The 18901-nt window shown below is 44.6% G+C and overlaps 1 protein-coding gene across 3 annotated transcripts in view; it reads left to right on the top strand.

The window, feature by feature from the left end:
• Positions 1-250: 250 nt before the first annotated feature.
• SYT17 (synaptotagmin 17) overlaps positions 251-18901 on the top strand; it is a 123161-nt gene continuing 104510 nt past the window's right edge. Inside the window, exons 1-3 of one of the 3 annotated variants that reach the window (XM_049903383.1) lie at positions 251-634; positions 5159-5176; positions 5824-5972. In XM_049903383.1, coding sequence (XP_049759340.1) covers positions 620-634; positions 5159-5176; positions 5824-5972 — 182 coding nt within the window. In that variant the 5' untranslated portion in view covers positions 251-619. Of the gene's footprint in view, positions 635-2003; positions 5973-18901 lie in introns of those variants that run through there. The other 2 variants (XM_049903382.1, XM_049903381.1) reach the window with 2 other exon arrangements.

Below are 18901 nucleotides of genomic sequence, written 5' to 3'. Positions count from 1 at the left end.
ACGACAGTTCTAAGCGCGTCGGATGGGTGGGCGGGAATAAAGTTTTTCCAGCCAGGTCTGGGGAAAGGGCTGGATGGAGGGACCCTCCTAGCTCCAGAGTCCATCACCAGCTGGGCTGTGCCCCCTTGGCTTCACCGCCGCCCGGGGGCTCTACTCTCGGGTGGCGCCAGTCCCCGGGCCGGCGGGATGGGCTGACCCGCGCACCGCGCACCGCCCACTCCCACCCCTTCCCTCCCCCGCCTCTGGCGCGCTCGGGCCCCAGCGTCTCCGGCCCCGCCTGCGCTGGGGTCGCTGCAGTCCCCGCGGCCTCCCCACGCGCCCCAGCCTTATTCCAGCCTGGGGAGCGCCTCGGGGGGAGCGCGGAACAGCGAGAGAGGACGAGGTCTCCAAACCTGGGAGGCAGCCCCGAGTCCGAGAGCTGGAACGCAGGGAAAAGCAAGGACGGGGCGGCCGGCGGAGGGGCGGGCGCCGCTCATCAGCCACGCCAGTCACGTCTGGGGCCGCCCGGCTGCCTATTTCTTCCTTTCCCCCTTTGCCTTCTTCCCCCTCCCCTGTTCGCGAGGGCAAAGTGGCCGTGGCGGCGCCGTGCCCGGCCCGGAGTGAGTGCGCGCGGGCGAAAATGGCGTACATCCAGGTAGGGCTGAGGTTGGGGGGCAAGGTCCGGGCTGTGGGTGGGGGGTGCCGCGCCCCCTCCGACTGTGAGCGCGCGGAAGGGAAGGCACACGACTAGGCTCCCACAAACTTGCCTTGAGAAAAAGGGTGCCCAGGCGCAGACAACCTGTGCAGCGGCTGGGGTGCGCCCCGGGAGGAAAGGCTGGGGACCCCCAGACCCCAGGATGGAGGTCCCCATGTAGACTGCACGGGCGCTCTCGCCCCCCTAGGAGGAAACGGGGGGATGGAGCAGACTTCTCTTCCCTTCCCCTCCCCCTTTTCCCTTGCACCCCACCCCAGGGGAGGGGCTCTGGGGAGGGCGGCCCGGGGCGCGCCAGGCGCCCGGCCCGCCAGCTGCCGTTGCCGTGGTGATGGCTCGGGCTAATTGGCCGGCGGAGCAAGCTTGAGGCAGCTGTTCCGGCCAGGAGGGACAAGGACGCTGTCTTTGCCGGGCGCTAGGTGCTGAGGGGTGGGGGACACACAGAGGCCAGAGGCGCGCCGGTGGGAGGGGGGACAGCCGGTTACTTTAGTCCAGTGCATTGGGGTCGGAGAGTTGGAGACCCCCTTCACCTTGGGGAAGCCCCCAAAAATTCTTGGGCTGAAAGAATTACCAAGCAGGTTTTTGGGGGTGTGTGTGTGCGCTGCTTGTCTAAGAGGCCTTTCCCTCTCTGCACGGGAGGAAGTGGCCACAGGTCAGAGCCAAGGTCACGCAGTCAGACTGTTGAGCTGCTTGCTTCTGGGGCTGCCTCCTCGGTGCGTGGCAGAGAAGCCTCCGGGAGCACACAGCAGGGCACATCTGAGCTCACTTTGCCCCTCAGCCACAGTTGGGGGCTGCTGGCCCCCTAGTTCTCTGGCTCACACATCCACTCGTCTTGTCCGCAGACTTTTTCGCCTGCCAGGGACTCCGCGTTTGGTCATCTGGTGGAGCCTTCTATGCCCCTCTCCTTGTCTGGATTCGCTAGATGGGCTTCTCACAGAAAGTCCTGGATCTCTTCCCTTTCATGGAATCTGTAGATCCTCTTTATAAGCTCAACAAAAGGTCATATTTCCTGTACACCTACTGTGTGCTGGATGTTGATGGGGGGGACTACTATTCAGCGGTCATTCAGCAAACACTTGGCAGAGCCCCAACTATGTGCCAGTGCTGGGAATACAAGGGTGAAAACAGCACAGCCCCCGCCCACCAGAATGCACAATCTAGTGAGACATGAAGACCATAACAGGCTTCTATGGCTCTTAATGGCATTCAGCGCAGAGAAACTAAGGGACTTGCCCAAGGTTACACAGCTTCTTAGGGGTGGAGATGGGGTCCAAAAGCAGGGGTGGGGAGGTGGGGCAATCAGTGGGGATTGGTGGTGGATATGTTAAAGAGCACTTGGCTGCGAACAACCCACCAGGCCTGCGGCTGGAGAAAAGACCTGGTGATCTGCTCCCCTAAAGATTAAAAAAGGCCTAGAAAATCCTATGAGGCACTTCTACTCTGTTGCATAGGATCCCTCTGAGTTGGAATCAACTCCACAGCACCCAGCAACAACGCTATGTTAAGCATCTAATATGAGGATGGCCCATCCATGTTGGTTTTCCTTTTAGAACAAGGAGACAGACTTTTTCTGTAAAGGGCCAGGTAGTAAATATATTTTACTTTGAGCACCATGAGGTCTCTGAGGCAACTACTAAACTCTGCTCTTGTAGCTCAAAAGCAGCCATAAAAATCAAGCCTGTTGCCGTTGAGTTGATTCCGACTGATCGTGACCCTACGGGACGGAGTAGAACTGCCCCATAGAGTTTCCAAGGAGCGCCTGGTGGATTCGAACTGCTGACCTTTTGGTTAGCAGCCGTAGCACTTAACCACTGCGCCACCAGGGTTTCCAAAGCAGCCATAGACAATACATAAATGAATGGGCGTGGTTGTTCCAATAAAGCTTTATGGACACTGAAATTTGAATTTCATGTAATTTGCTCCAGTCAAGAACTATTATTCTCAGGATTTTTTGTTGTTCACCCATTAAAACAAAAAACAAAAAAAGGTCAATCTTAGCTCATGGATGGTACAAAAACAGGCTGTGGCCAGATGTGGCCTGCAGGCCATAGTCTACCAGCCCTTGTTCTAGAATATCTGGTTTCTTCTACTTCCTTTTTCTGGCTGGAATCATTTCTCCTACATTGTGTGTATGAATCCAGTGGGCTCAATGTGAAGAAAAGACCCAGCAGCACTCCTGGGAGCATCGGAGCGTCTTCCTTTTCCTTTCTCCATCCTCTCCAGTTACACTCACCTTGTTCCTGGGCCTGGAGGAAGCTGGGTGGTTTCCTCAGGGGTCTGTTAGGTGGTGGTGCCTCTCTTCACAGTGGTTTTATAAATGGTTCTCTGATCACCACATACCTGGGAACTGAACTGAACCAAACCCATTACCGTCGAGTTGATTCCGACTCATGGTGACCCCATATGTTACAGAGTAGAACTGCTTCATACATACGGTTTTCTTGGCTGTCAGAAGCAGATGGCCAGGCCTTTCTTCCACAGCACTGCTGGGTGGGTTCGAACTGCCAACCTTTAGGTTAGCAGTTGAGTGCAAACTGCTAAGAGAATGGAAACGACTTGTGTAAAAGCATTGCTTTGTCCTTGTCCTTTATCCTAAACATTTTGAAGCACTTTGTCCTGAGAGCCCCATGAGGACATGGCTTTTTGCTACTTTATTCAGTACCTGGCAGTAGATTCCAAGTGTCTCAACAACCACCTTGTTCTCACACGCCACAGAAGGGGTGGCAGTATTTTCCAGCTGGGCCACACACAAGCATTTTCACAGTGTCCTATCTCAATAGCATCCCTCTGAGAAAGACAGTAGTCCTTCCACTAAGGGAAAGGGGTAAACTGAGGCTCAGAGAGGCCTGTTGACTTGCCGGTGTCACGCGATGGGTCAGTGGTGGGGCAGGACCACTGCTTCTCCAATTGCTCGTCCTTGAGTGACCCTGTAGCCCCGTCAGGTCTGGGGATGGTTGGATTTTTAATTTTGAAGGAGTTTGTGATTAGTATCTGACACTTTCCTTTCCAAGCTGCAGTGACTCCCTTACCACTTTAAGGTTTTTGAATTTTTCACAAGCCACCTACCACCTGTGCTATTATTTACTTAATATTTTTTTCCTAAGTGGATTCACTTTTTTTTTACTTTAAAAATCATGTGGAAATAAAATTTTTCTGTCACTACCATAATAGTAAACCAGGATCACTTCTATAAATAGAAGGCAACTGGAAAAATAAACACAATGAGAATTAAAAAAAAAAAAAAAAAAAATTGCCATTGCACTGACTCTGACTCATGGCAACCCCAAGCATGTCAGAGTAGAACTGTGCTTCATAGGGTTTTCAACGGCTGATTTTTCCAGAAGCAGATTGCCAGGTCTTTCTTCTGAGAGACCTCTGGGTAGACTGGAACCTCCAGCTTTTTGGTTAGCAGCTGAACACATTAGCCTTTTGCACCAACCAAGGATTCCGCAATGAGATTACCACCACGTTAATTGTAGTTGGATACGGCTGTTTTCAAGGCTGGGCGATGGTGTCTGCTCTCTGTTTAAAAAAAAGGCGGGGGGGACCATCATGTATTGGAAAGACATTAAAATACCATTGTATCAAATTGAGACTTTTTCTCCTTCTTGAAAGAGAATTGAAAGGAGAGTAACTTTCTTCCTTGTGATTCAAAGTTACTGAATATTTCATGGTTGGGTCCCACCTCACTTCATCTCTTAAAACACTTGAGCGAGACCGGAATGTCCTTTGCCTCCCAGCTTTCCTGGCCTACTTGGCCCTGGTGGAAAGCCATCAGTGGAAAGCCATTGTGGAGGTTCTTCCCTGAAAGAAGACGGAACCTGTGCCTGGGGAATTGTGACAAAAGGCTGGTGTGGGGGCTGGGGTGAAAGAAGGGAGGGACCCCCTTTGTCCCCAGGAGGACAGAACGATGGCTTCCTTTTCAGTTCCCTCTATTTGTGTGGGTGGCCATATGCGGCTCCCTACCATCACCATTGGAGCAGAATTGGGAGGTAGGGCCTCTGGGAGGGCGGGGGAGCTGAGCGACATCCACTCTGTGCCTGCCTGCACGTTAGCTAATCATGTCCTTTTGGGTTGGCTTCGTGGCTATTTCTGTAGAGGAAGGTTTGCTATTCTCCTGAAGTGTGGCTGCATTGGATAGCATGACTATCTATCCGCCCGCTCTGATTCATAACAGCATACGGTGCAAATCCCATCGAAATGCTAAAGTTTCCCATTTATTTGGTGTTGGTTGGCCAGGAGGCAACCAGCAGCCCTGAAAATAGCAGCACCTTGTTAGCAAGTCAGCTTCCTGCCCAGGATGGTAAGTGGAGAGGCGCAGGGCTGTGTGTGGTTTTTTGTTTTTTTCCCCCTTTCTTGTTCTTTTTCGAGTTGCTGGAATATTGCTAAACTGGTCTTGTCTTTCTCTTTTGTAACCTCCCCACCCCTCGTGCACCTTGCCTTCACCATGGATCTCAAAAAGGGCAGTTGGAACCATTAAACGAGGTGGGTGAATCTGATGATTCCTTCTGTCTGATTGCTAATCAACACATGCTTGTATTTCCATTTGGGCGTCTTGGCTGGGGCTGTGGGGATATTGAGGATCTAACAATAACCAGGTGCTCTGAACGGCAGCGCTTTCCATGCCTCCCTACTGAGAGGTGATCCCGGGGAACGCACGCTAGTGACAAGATAGGATTCCCTCCCCACCCCTAGGTATTTGGTGTCTGTTTGCTTTCAAGTCACTGGGATTTTTTTTTTTTTAATTTTTTTTCTTTGCTTTCAAGAAGACAGGGTAATATTCATTTTGTTTCGAGAACATATTGTCTACCCCTCATGATGTTGTATAAACCACCCACGTGTCAAGAAAGCCATGCACATAAACTACAAAAGAAAATACCTGCAAATGTTTTGCTAGCTATTAATGGCTCCACCGAGTTGGTGTTTGCCATCTCTGTGCCTGCAGTTGGTAAATAGAAATGGAAAACATTTTGTTCTAAGTGTTCAGCCCCAGAGACAGACAGACTTTCTGAATGTTGTTTCTCACCAGGAATTGGCCGCTTGTAATTTCGGGTGTTGTTTTCTTCTTCCTGCTATCCAACCTCTCCACCTTTCTCTCCCACATCCTCTGCCCACTCCCTCAATGGCTTCAGGGCTTTATTTCAAGAATCTCTGACCTGCTGCTGTGTAGATGGACTTGCCGCCACTGCTGTCAAAAGTGTTATGAGTCCAGCTGCTGCCAGTCAAGTGAGGATGAGGTTGAAATCCTGGGACCATTTCCTGCCCAGACTCCACCCTGGCTGTAAGTAACACTGCGCTGAACTTTCTTGAACTCAGTCTTGAGACCTTTCTTGTACTCAGTCTTGAGACCTTTCTTGTTGTCTTTTTTTTCTTCTGAGAGGGGATCAGGGCCACAGGAAGGGAGGATTTGGGAAAATGAAAGAGGGAAAGGTTGAGGTTCTGTTGAAATCGTTGCTGTTGACAAGGGACGTGTTCTGGGCCCCTCGTTTTGTGTGGCAAGCTGGGGAGACTAGCCGGTGGTGGTAGTTCAGCTACTTTCATGTAGGGCCTGCTGAGATAGGAACCCTGTAATGTTTAACATGTGGGGTCTTTCAGTCACGTTGAATATTGCTCCAAGCAGAAAAAGAGATCTGAAAGCTTCTATATCCTTCAAGGCATGACCAAATTCTAAAGGTTTCCATCCAAGTCAGTATGATAAGTTGTCCTAGCATCTGGCCCAGTGCCTGGCACATAGTATATGCTCAATAAATATTTATTGCATGGATGGGTGGATGGAACGAACAAACAAGTACCTTTTTGCTGGTCTGAAGAAGGAATTTCAGAAACAGGGAAGCAGAGAAGCACCTCCAGGCTCCATCCTTTCCTCCAACGCTGTTTATGTTCTCTGGCATCTTTCATTTTATTTCCAATTCGTTCTCCTCCCGCGCCTGCACACAACATCTCCATCTGCCAGTCGCTCGGATATTTTGGGAACGCAGTTTTGGAGCTTCTCAGCCACGTGTCTGGTCCACCGTTCCTTGGTTGGGGTGGGGAGATATGGTCAAAGAGTCTGGGTATACTCCAGAGGGCCAGAGTGCGGAAGGGCCTTGAAATTGTTGAGAGCAATGTCATGAGCCTGAGGAGGAGGCCCAGGGAAGGAGAAAGGCAGCACAAGGGCCTCAGTGGGGACTCAGTGTTGTCTTGATTAAATCCTTGTACTGAGATTCAGGAAGCCCCTGGTGCACTGTCCTTGCCTCCAGGTTAGGGGGCGTGCCTCAGTCCTCTCCTTTTCTAGAAGTTTCCATAGCAAAGTGGCCAAGTACTGACTCTCTGTGTCAGGCTACATGAGTTCAAGCCCTATTTCTACTACTGTTTGCTAGTTCTGTGATGTTGGGCAGATCACATTGATCTCTCTGTGCCTCAATTTCCCATCTCTAAAATGGGGATGCTAAAAATAATAGTATTTATCTCATAGGGTTGTCGTGGAATTAAATGAATTAGTCTATGGAAAAGTACTTAAGGGTGCTTGGCACCTTGTCAGTAATCATAAACGTGTGATTCTTTTTACCCTATTTCAGCCTCAGTTTTCTTATCTGTAAAATGGGAATAGTAAGAGAACTTACAGGGTTGTTAGTAAGACTAAATGAGACATGCACATAACATGCTTAGCACAGTGCCTGGCATGGGCTGAGAGCTCTGTTAGTATTCATGTCTGCCATTATTAGATATTGGTAGAAATTCCTTAAACTAATGTAAACTTGACGTTGAGGAACTCTTTCATTATTCATAGGTTGTTGCCTGAATTCAGTGGTTTGTGTAGAGCTGAGATGTTTGCTGACACCAACTGTTAATCAGGAGGTAGTGGTTAAGAGCTCAGCTGCTAACCCCAAAAGTTGGCAGTTCTAATCCACCAGCCACTCCTTGGAAACCCTATGGGGCAGTTCTCCTCTGTCCTGTAGGGTCGCTATGAGTCACAATCGACTTGACGGCAATGGGTTTCGGGGTTTATGTGGTGGAGGGTGGGTCAGCCCATCCGGTGTCTCTGAAGAATGCTGGCTCTGTGATAGCAGAGATTTTGTCTGTGTTGTTTACTGCTATATCCTTAGCACCTGGCACATAGTAAGCACTCAAAGAAACAAAAAAAGCTGTTGACTGACTGACCTAAAGGCAGAAATTGAACCTGGAAAGTACCAGTCATCTGGGTAAAAAGTTATCTCAGTTTATTTGGGTGGTATTTCTTGGTTCCCACTGTGTGCTGGGTGCTGTGGCATGCACACAGCTAACATGGTCCTGTTACCATACTCAGGATTTTAAACCTAGTGTAGGTAAGGCAGGTACCTAGATCTGGTCATGCCTTGCCGTTGTGCAGTATACACCCTGCACATCCGTATGTGACAGTCCTGCATGGGCTCTTGTTATGGAAAAATCCAGGGCTACTAGTTTCAGGCATAGCTTGATCCAGAGACTCAAATTATGTCATCTGGGCTCCACCTCTTTCTCTCATGCACTCCGCTTCTTCTGTATTGGCTTCATTCTCTTTTTGAGTTATGTGTGATAAAGTATAACAACAACAAAAAAAATTGACATTTTATCCAGTTTTAAGTGTACAATTCCGTGACAGTAATTATACTCACCATATTATACAAGCATCTGTCTCCCAAACAGAAACTCAGTACCCTTTAAACAATAACCCCCATTCCCTCCTGCCCCCAACCCCTGGTAACCACTAGTAAATTTTGGTCTCTATACATTTACCTGTTCTACGTGTTTCATATATGGGGGATCATACCATATTCATCCCCTTGTGTCTGACTTACTTGGCATATTTTCAAGGTTCATCCATGTCATAGCATGTATCAGAACTTCATTTCTCTTTACGGCTGAGTAATATTTCATTGTTGAACAAGTATTGGCTTCATTTTTTTTTTTTTTAGTAATATTTTATTGTGTTTTCGGTGAAGGTTTACTAGCAGGTTAGGTTCCCATTCAACAATTTCTTTACAGATTGTTCAGTGACACTGGTTACATTCTTCACAATGCGTGAACATTCTCATTTCTGTTTTGGTTGTTCCATTTCCATTAATCTAGTTTCCTTACCCCCGTACATTCTCCTCTTTGTCTTAAATTGTTGACTGTTTGGTTTCGTAGAGGTGATTTCTTAAAGGACTAGTATTGGCTTCATTCTTAAGCTTGCTCTCCTAACATGGCAGTAGTAGGCTTACTTTCTACTTGCTTCCCCTCATTTTTTTTTTTTTCCTGACAAAATTGATTTTTTTTTTTATTGTAGTTTGTTGTTGTTAGGTGCCGTTGAGTCAATTCCGACTCATTGTGACCCTGTGCACAACAGAATGAAACACTGTCCAGTCCTGAGCCATCCTTACAATCGTCGTTATGCTTGAGCTCATTGGTGCAGCCACTGTGTCAGTCTACCTCGTTGAGGGTCTTCCTCTTTTCTGCTGACCCTGTACTCTGCCAAGCATGATGTCCTTCTCCGGGGACTGATGCCTCCTGATAACATGTCCAAAGTATGTAAGACGCAGTCTCGCCATCCTTGCTTCTAAGGAGCATTCTGGTTGTACTTCCTCCAAGACAGATTTGTTCATTCTTTTGGCAGTCCATGGTATATTCAATATTCTTCGTCAACACCACAATACAAAGGCGTCAATTCTTCTTCGGTCTTCCTTATTCATTGTCCAGCTTTCACATGCATATGATGCAATTGAAAATACCATGGCTTGGATCAGGCGCACCTTAGTCTTCAAGGTGACATCTTTGCTCTTCAACACTTCTGTAGGTCCTTTGCAGCAGATTTACCCAATGCAATGTGTCTTTTAATTTCTTGACTGCTGCTTCCATGGCTGTTGATTGTGGATCCAAGTAAAATGAAATCCTTAACAACTTCAGTCTTTTCTCTGTTTATCATGATGTTGCTCATTGGTCCAGTTGTGAGGATTTTTGTTTTCTTTATGTTGGGCTGCAGTCCATACTGAAGGCTGTAGTCTTTGATCTTCAATAGTAAGTGCTTCAAGTCGTCTTCACTTTCAGTATGTAAAGGTTCCTCATGAGCACAATTAAGTGTTCTGGAATCCCCATTCTTCACATTGTTTATCCATAATTTGTTATGATCCACACAGTCTTATGCCTTTGCATAGTCAATAAAACACAGGTAAGCATCCTTCTGGTATTCTCTGCTTTCAGCCAGGATCCATCCGACATCAGCAATGATATCTGTGGTTCCATGGCCTCTTCTGAAACTGGCCTGAATTTCTGGCAGTTCCCTGTCAATATACTGCTGCAGCCATTTTTGAATGATCTTCAGCAAAATTTTGCTCGCGTATGATTTTAATGGTATTTTTCTATAATTTCCACGTTCGGTTGGATCACCTTTCTTGGGAATAGGCACAAATATGGATCTCTTCCAGTCGGTTGGCCAGGAAGGTGTCTTCCATATTTCTTGGCATTGACGAGTAAGCACCTCCAGCGCTGCATCTGTTTGTTGAAACATCTCAATTGAATATTCCATCAATTCCTGGAGCCTTGTTCTTCGCCAATGCCTTCAGAGCGGCTTGGACTTCTTCCTTCAGTACCATTGGTTCCTGATCATATGCCACCTCTTGAAATGGTTGAACATTGACTAATTCTTTTTGGTATAATGACTCTGTGTATTCCTTCCATCTTCTTTTTATGCTTCCTGTGTCATTTAATATTTCCCCCATAGAATCCTTCACTATTGCAACTCGAGGCTTGAATTTTTTCTTCAGTTCTTTCAGCTTGAGAAATGCTGAGCGTGTTTTTCCCTTTTGGTTTTCCATCTCCAGCTCTTGGCACATGTCATTATAATACTTTACTTTGTCTTCTCGAGAGGCCCTTTGAAATCTTCTGTTCAGTTCTTTTACTTCATCAATTCTTCCTTTTGCTTTAGCTGCTCAATGTTCGAGAGCAAGTTTCAGAGTCTCCTCTGACATCCATCTTGGTCTTTTCTTTCTTTCCTGTCTTTTCAGTGACCTCTTGCTTTCTTCACGTATGATGTCATTCCACAACTCGTCTGGTCTTCGGTCACTAGCGTTCAATGCGTCAAATCTATTCTTCAGATGGTCTCTAAATTCAGGTCGAATATATTCAAGGTCCTATTTTGGCTCTTGTGAACTTGCTCTGATTTTCCTCAGTTTCAGTTTGAACTTGCATATGAGCAATTGATGGTGTGTTCCACATTCGGCCCCTGGCCTTGTTCTGACTGATGATATTGAGCTTTTCCATCGTCTCTTTTCACAGATGTAGTCAATTTGATTTCTGTGTATTCCATCTGGCGAGGTCCATGTGTATAGTCGCCATTTATGTTAGTGAAAGAAGGTATTTGCAATGAAGAAGTCATCGGTCTTGCAAAATTCTATCGTTCGATCTCAGGCATTGCTTCTATCATCAAGGCCATATTTTCCAACTACTGATCCTTCTTCTTTGTTTCCAACTTTCGCATTCCAATCACCAGTAATTATCAATGCATCTTGATTGCACATTCGATCAATTTCAGACTGCAGCAGCTGATAAAAAGCTTCTATTTCTTTATCTTTGGCCCTGGTGGTTGGTACGTAAATTTGAATAATAGTCATATTAACTGGTCTTCCTTGTAGGCATATGCATATTATCCTATCACTGACAGCGTTGTACTTCAGGATAGATCTTGAAATGTTCTTTTTGACGATGAGTGCAACACCATTCCCTTTCGAGTTGTCATTCCCAGCATAGTAGACTATATGGTTGTCTAATTCAAAATGGCAATACCAGTCCATTTCAGCTCAGTAATGCCTAGGATGTCGATGTTCATGGGTTCCATTTCATTTTTGACTATTTCCAATTTTCCTAGATTCATACTTCGTACATTCCAGGTTCCAATAATTAATGGATGTTTGCAGCTGTTTCTTCTCATTTTGAGTCGTGCCACATCAGCAAATGAAGGTCCCGAAAGCTTTACCCCATCCACGTCATTAAGGTCAACTCCACTTTGAGGAGGCGGCTCTTCCCCAGTCATCTTTTGAGTGCCTTCCAACCTGGGGGGCTCATCTTTCAGCACTATGTTGGACAATGTTCCGCTGCTATTCATAAGGTTTTCAGTAGCTAATGCTTTTCAGAAGTAGACTGCTGGGTCCTTCTTCCTAGTCTGTCTTAGTCTGGAAGCTCAGCTGAAACCTGTCCTCAATGGGTGACCCTTTGGGTAGCTGAATACTGGAGGCATAGCTTCCAGCATCACAGCGACACGCAAGCCCCCATAGTACGACAAACTGACAGATGCGTTATTGTACTTTAGATGAAGGTTTACAGAACAAATTAGTTTCTCATCAAACAGTTAGTACACACATTGTTCTGTGACAATGGTTAACAACCCCATCACATGTCAGCACTTTCCTTTCTCAACTCTGTGTTCCCTATTACTAGCTTTCATGTTCCCTCCTGCTTTCCAGTCCCTGCCCCAGGGCTGGCGCGCCCCTTCAGTCTTGTTTTGTTCCATGGGCCTGTTCAATCTTTGGCTGAAGGGTGAACCTCAGGAGTGACCTCATTACTGTGCAAGGGCCGTACTCTCAGGGTTTCTCCAGTTTCTGTCAGGCCAGGAAGCCTGGTCTTTGTTTTTGAGTTAGAATTTCGTTCTACATTTTTCTCCAGCTCTGTCTTGGACCCTCTGTTGTGATTCCTGTCAGAGCAGCCAGTGGTGGTAGCTGGGCACCATCTAGTTATACTGGACACAGTTTGGTGGAAGCCATGATAAATGTGGTCCACTAGTCCTTTGGACTAATCTTTCCCCTGTATCTTTAGTTTTCTTCATTCTTCCTTGTACCCGAAGGAATAAGACCAGTGGAGTATCCTAGATGGCGATTCACAGGCTTTTAAGACCCCAGACGCTACACACCAAAGTAAAACTTAGGACGTATTCTTTATAAACTATGTTATGCTAATTGAGCTAGATGTACCCCAAGACCATGGTCCTCACAGCCTTCAGCCTAGCAATTCGGTCCCTCAGGGAGTATGGATGTGTCTGTGGAGCTACCATGACCTTGCTTTGTACAGGTTGTGCTGGCTTCCCCAGTATTGTGTACTCTCTTACCTTTCACCAAAGTTTCTACTCTGTTAAGTGTTTTTCCATCCCCACCTCCCCTCCCTTGTAACCATCAAAGATTGTTTCTTTTTGTATGTAAACCTTTTCATGAGTTTTTACAGTAGTGGTTTCATACAATATTTGTCCTTTTATGATTGACTTGTTTCACTCGTATAATGCCCTGCAGATTCATCCATGTTATGAGATGCTTCACAGATTCATCATTGTTCTTTGTCGTTACATAATACTCCATTGTGTTTATGTACCACAGTTTGTTAATCCATTCATCTGTTGATAGGCATTTAGGTTGTTTCCATCTTTTTGGTATTGTGAACAATGCTGCAGTGAACATGGGTGTGCATATGTCTATTTGTGTGATGCCTCTTATTTTTCTAGGATGTATTCCTAGGAGTGGGATTGCTGCATCATATGGTATTTCTATTTCTAGCTTTCTAAGGAAGCATTATATCGTTTTCCAAAATGGTTGTATCATTTTGCATTCCCACCAGCAATGCATAAGAGTTCCAATCTCCCCACAGCCTCTTTAATATTTGTTATTTCCTGTTTTATTGATTTGTGCCAGTAATGCTGGGATGAGATGGTATCTTATTGTGGTTTTGAGTTGCATTTCTCTGATGGCTAGAGATCGTGAGCGTTTCCTCTTGTGTCTTTTGGCCGCTTGAATGTCTTCTTTGGTGAAGTATCTGTTCGTTTTCTGTGCCCATTTTTTAATAGGATTATTTGTCTTTTTGTTGTAGAGGTGTTGGATTTTCATGTAGATTTTAGAGATTAGACCTTTGTCTGATTTGTAATAGCCAAAAAAATTTTCCCAGCCTGTAGGTTCTCTTTTTACTCTTTTGGTGAAGCCTTTTGATGAGCATAAGCGTTTAATTTTTAGAAGATCCCAGTTATCTAGCTTATCCTCTGGAGCTTGTGTGTGGTTGGTTGTGGCTTGTACCCTGTTAATGCTGTGTATCAGGGCCTCTAGCGTTGATCATATTTTTTCTTCTATGAACTTCATAGTTTTTCGCTTTATGTTTAAGTCTTTGATTCACTTTGAGTTAGTTTTTGTATATGGTGTGAGGTATGGGTCCTGTTTCATTTTATTGCAGATGGACATCCAGTTTTGCCAGCATCATTTGTTAAAAAGACTGTCTTTTCCGCATTTGATGGACTTTGGGCCTTTGTCGAAGATCAGGTGACCATAGGTGGATGGATTTACATCTGGTTTCTCAATTCTGTTCTGTTGGTCAATGTGTCTGTCATTGTACCAATACCAGGCTGTTGTGACTACCATAGCTGTATAGTAGGTTCTGAGGTCAGGTAGTGCAAGTCCTCCTACTTTATTCTTCTTCAGTAGTGCTTTACTTATCCAGGGCTTCTTCCCTTTTCATATAAAGTTAATGATAAGCTTTCCCGTCTCTTTAAAGAATGTTGTTGGTATTTGGATTGGTGTTGCATTGTATTTATGAATTGCTTTGGGTAGAATTGTCATTTTCACAATGTTGAGTCTACCTATCCATGAGCATGGTATGTTTTTCCATTTAGGTAGATCTCTTTTGATTTCTTGCAGTAGAGTTTTGTAGTTTTTTGTGTAGGTCTGTTACATCCCTGGTTAGATTTATTCCCAAGTATTTTATTTTTTAAGGGGTTATTATAAATGGTGTTGTTTTCCTGATTTCCTTTTCATTGTTCTCTTTATTGGTGTGTATAAATCCAACTGATTTTTGTGTGTTTATCTTGGATCGTGCAACTCTGCACAATCTATTATTTCCAGTAGTTTTCTCATGGAGTCTTTTGGGTTTTCTATGTATAGTATCATATCATCTGGAAACAGGGACAGTTTAACTTCATTACTGTCCTGAATGGAATTATGTCCCCCCAAAAATGTGTGTATCAGTTGGGCTGGGCTGTGATTCCTGGTATTGTGTGATTTTGCTATATGTTGTAAACCCTGCCTCTCTGATGTTAATGAGGGAGGATGGGGAGCAGTTGTGTTAGTGAGGCAGGACACAACCTACAAGATTGGATTGTGTCTTGAGGCAATGTCTTGAGATATAAAAGAAAGAAGCAACCAGAGAGACAGGGGGACCTCATACCACCAAGAAAGCAGTGCCAGGAGCAGAGCGTGTTCCTTGGACTCGGGGTCTGTGTACCTGAGAAGCATCTTGACCAGGGGAAGATTGAGGATGAGGACCTTCCTCGAGAGCCGACAGAGAGAGAAAGCCTTCCCCTGGAGCTGACACCCTGAATTTGGACTTTCGGCCTTTTTTAGAAAATAAACTTCTCTTTGTTAAAGCCATCCACTTGTGGTATTTCTGTTATAACAGCACTAGATAATTAAGACAGAATTTGGTACCACGAGTGGGGTGCTGCTCTAACAGATACTTAAAATGTGGAAGTGGTTTTGAAACCATGAATGGATAAAGAACCTGCAGCGGCAGAGATGCGGCAGCAGCAGACAACTGACAGCAGCAGAACTAGGAGACCAGTGCGAAATGGCAGTGGAGCTAAGCCATGGAGTGAGAGAGCTGAGTGCCTGTGCACAGGAGCCTTCCGGGTGGAGTGGCGTGCCTCTGTGCACTTATCAGTGGAGCTAGGCTTGCTGAGCTAGAGAGCTGAGTGCCTGTGTGCAGGTGGCTTCCTGGTGGAGTAGGGTACCTCTGGGCACTTATTGGTGGAGCTACAGAGCTTTGGAACACTTTCCCCAGCAGGGCAGATGTGAGCTTGAGGTCCAAAGAACCAAAAGGCCAAGAAACCAGGAAACAGAAGCTGAAGAGACAACACAAGAAGCTGAGCTTCCTCAGTCTCAAAAGGTATGGCCATGACCTCAGGGGTTTCAAAGGGTGGAGCCATGGCCTCTGCTGTTTCTAATGGTGGAGTTGCCACTCAGATGGACTAGGAGAATGGTACGCCTAAAGCCGAGGGAGGAGAGTTGCTGTCCCAGCGAGCCTAGAAGGACGAGTTGAAGCCCAAGGCCGAGAGGCTTCCACTCAGAATCTGGAGAGTGTGGCCAATACCTAGAGTCTGGAGGACAAGGCCATTGCGTAAATTGCCTCAGAGAACAGAGGATTATTTTCAGAGCTTTGAGAGCTAATGTAATGTGTTCTGCTGACTTGCTTGGTGCCTGTTATCCCTTCTTTTCCTCAAGTTTCTCCCATTTGTAATGGAAATGTCTAGCTTGTGCCAGTTCTGCCATTGTAGCCTTGGAAGCAGATAACTTGCATTCTAGATTTCACAGATGAAGAGGAATTTTTGGATTTTGGACGTGGAGTTAAGACTTTTGCTGTGATATGATGGGATGACTATGTTTTGCATGTTGGATGTGATTTTTGGGGGGCCAAAGGTTGGAATGTCATGGATTGAATTATGTTCCCCCCAAAATGTGTGTGTCTCTTGGGCTCGGCCATGATTCCTAGTATTGTGTGATTTTGCTATATGTTGTAAATCCTGCCTCTGTGATGTTGAGGGAGGATGGGCAGCAGTTGTGTTAGTGAGGCAGTACTCAACCTACAACATTGGATTGTGTCTTGGGCAATCTCTTGAGATGTAAAAGAAAGAAGGAAGCAGAGAGACGGGGGACCTCATACCACCAAGAAAGCAGTGCCAGGAGCAGAGCGTGTCCTTCAGACCCGGGGTCCCTGTGCCTGAGAAGCTCCTTGACCAGGGGAAGATTGAGGACAGGGACCTTCCTCCAGAGCTGACAGAGAGAGAAAGTCTTACTCTGGAGATGACACCCTGAATTTGGACTTTTAGCCTACCTTACTGTGAGAAAATAAACTTTTCTTCATTAAAGCCATCCACGTGTGGTATTTCTGTTATACCAGCAGTAGATAACTAAGACAATTACCAATTTGGATGCCCTTTATTTCTGTTTCTTGCCTTATTGCTCTAGCTAGAACTTACAACACAATGTTAAACTGGAGTGGTGATAAAGGGCATCCTTGTCTTGTTCCTGTTCTCAAGGGGAATGTTTTTAGCCTCTCTCCGTTAAGAATGATGTTGGCTGTTGGTTTTGGATATATGCCCTTTATTATATTGAGAAATTTTCCTTCTATACCTATTTTATTGAGAGTTTTTATTAGAAATGGGTGTTGGACTTTGTTGAATGCCTTTTCTGCATTGATTGAGATGATCATGTGATTCTTTTCTTTCCTTTTTTTTATGTGGTCATTACGTTGGTTTTCTTATGTTGAACCATCCTTGCACACCTGGTATAAATCCTACTTGGTCATGGTGTAATTTTTTTTTTTTATATGATGCTGAATTCTATTGGGTAGAATTTTGTTGAGAATTTTTGCATCTATTTTCATCAGAGATATTGGTCTGTAATTTTCTTTTTTTGGTGTCTTTGCCTGGTTTTGGTATCAGGGTTATACTGGCTTCATAGAATGAATCCAGAAGTATCACTTCCTTTTCTATGTTCTGAAATAGTTTGAGTAGTACTGGTATAAGCTCTTCTCTGAATGTTTGGTAGAATTCTCCAGTAAAGCCATCTGGGCCAGGGCTTTTTTTTGTTGAGAGTTTTTTTTTTGTTCTCTTTTCAATCTCTTCTCTTGCTATGGGTCTGTTCAGGTTTTCAATATCATTTTGTGTTAGTCTGGATAGGGAGTGTGTTTCTAGAAATTTGTCCATTTCCTCTAGGTATTCAAATTTGTTGGAGTGTAGTTTTTCATAATATTCTTATTTCAGTTGGGTCTGTTGTAATGTCCCCCATTTCATTTCTTATTTGGGTTATTTACATCCTCTCCCGTTTTTCTTTTGTCAGTTTGGCCTTGTTTTGTCGATTTTGTTGATCCTTTCAAAGAACCAACTTTTGGTTTTGGTGATTCTGTTGTTTTTCCATTTTCTATTTCATTTATTTTTGCTCTGATCCTTATTATTTCCATTCTTCTGGTGGCTGTGGGCTTCTTTTGCTGTTCTCTATTTGTTCAAGTTGTGTAGCTAATGTTTTGATTCTGTCCCTTTCTTCTTTTTTGATATGTGCATCCATTGCTATAAATCGACCTCTGAGCACTGCCTTTACTGTGTCCCAAAGGTTTTCGTATGATGTGTTTTCATTCTGGGAATTTTTTGATTCCATCTCTGTTTTCTTCTATTATCCAGTAGTTTTTAAGTGGGATGTTATTCAGTTTCCATGTAATTGATTTTTTTCCCTTACTCTTCCTGTTAATTTCTACTTTGATGGCATTGTGGTCAGAGGAGATACTTTGTCTTATCTCAGTGTTTTGGATTTTGTTGAGGGTTGCTCTGTGGCCTAAGATGTCATCTGTTCTGGAGAACATTCCATGTGTGTTGGAAAAGAATGTGTACTTTGCAGCTATTGGGTGAAGTGTTGTATTTATGTCTGTGAGGTCAAGTTGGCTGATTGTGCTCTTTAGCTCTTCTGTATCTTTGTTGAGTTTCTTTCTAGATGTTCTGTCCTTTACTGATACTGGTGTATTGAAGTCTCCTGCTATGTGGATCTGTCAGTTTATCTTTTCAGTGCTGTTAGAGTTTGTTTTATGTAGTTTGGAGCCCTGTCATTGAGCATGTAGATGTTTATTACAGTTAAGTCTTCGTGATGGACCATCCCTTTATTCACTACATAGTGCCCTTCCTTGTCTTTTATGGTGGATTTTGTTTTAAAGCCTCTTTTATCAGAGATTAGTATTGCTACTCCTGCTCTTTTCTGGTAGTTATTTGCTTGATATCTTTTTTTCCATCCTTTGATTTTTGATAAATTTACATCTTTGTGTCTAAGGTATGTTTCTTGTAACAGCATATTGATGGATCCTGTTTTTTTATCCATTCTGTCACTCTCTCTCTTTATGGGTGCATTTACATTCAGCATAAGTATTGATAGGTGTGAGTTTATTGCTGTCATTTTGTAGTGCCTTTTTTTTCGTGTGTGTGTGGTGCTAACGTTTTCTTTGTTCCTCTTACTCTCCTGTGCTGAGTTCTTTTTGTTTGTGGATTTCTTTTTCATTTCTTTTGTTTTTGTAGATTTTGTTTTTATTGAGACTTTATGTTTTTCTTCTTTATTTTGATGAGTAGGTTTGTTAACTTTCTTTGTGGTTACCTTGAAATTTACCCTTATCTTCCTAGGTTTAAACCAATCTATTATTACTTAAATTGTTTTTTTTTTTTTATTATTACTTGGTATC

This window comes from Elephas maximus, chromosome 12 (genome assembly GCF_024166365.1).
Source record: "Elephas maximus indicus isolate mEleMax1 chromosome 12, mEleMax1 primary haplotype, whole genome shotgun sequence".
In the NCBI taxonomy this organism is placed as follows: domain Eukaryota; kingdom Metazoa; phylum Chordata; class Mammalia; order Proboscidea; family Elephantidae; genus Elephas; species Elephas maximus.
Note: the sequence above shows the minus strand (reverse complement) of the source record. Positions and strands in the feature narration are given on the sequence as shown.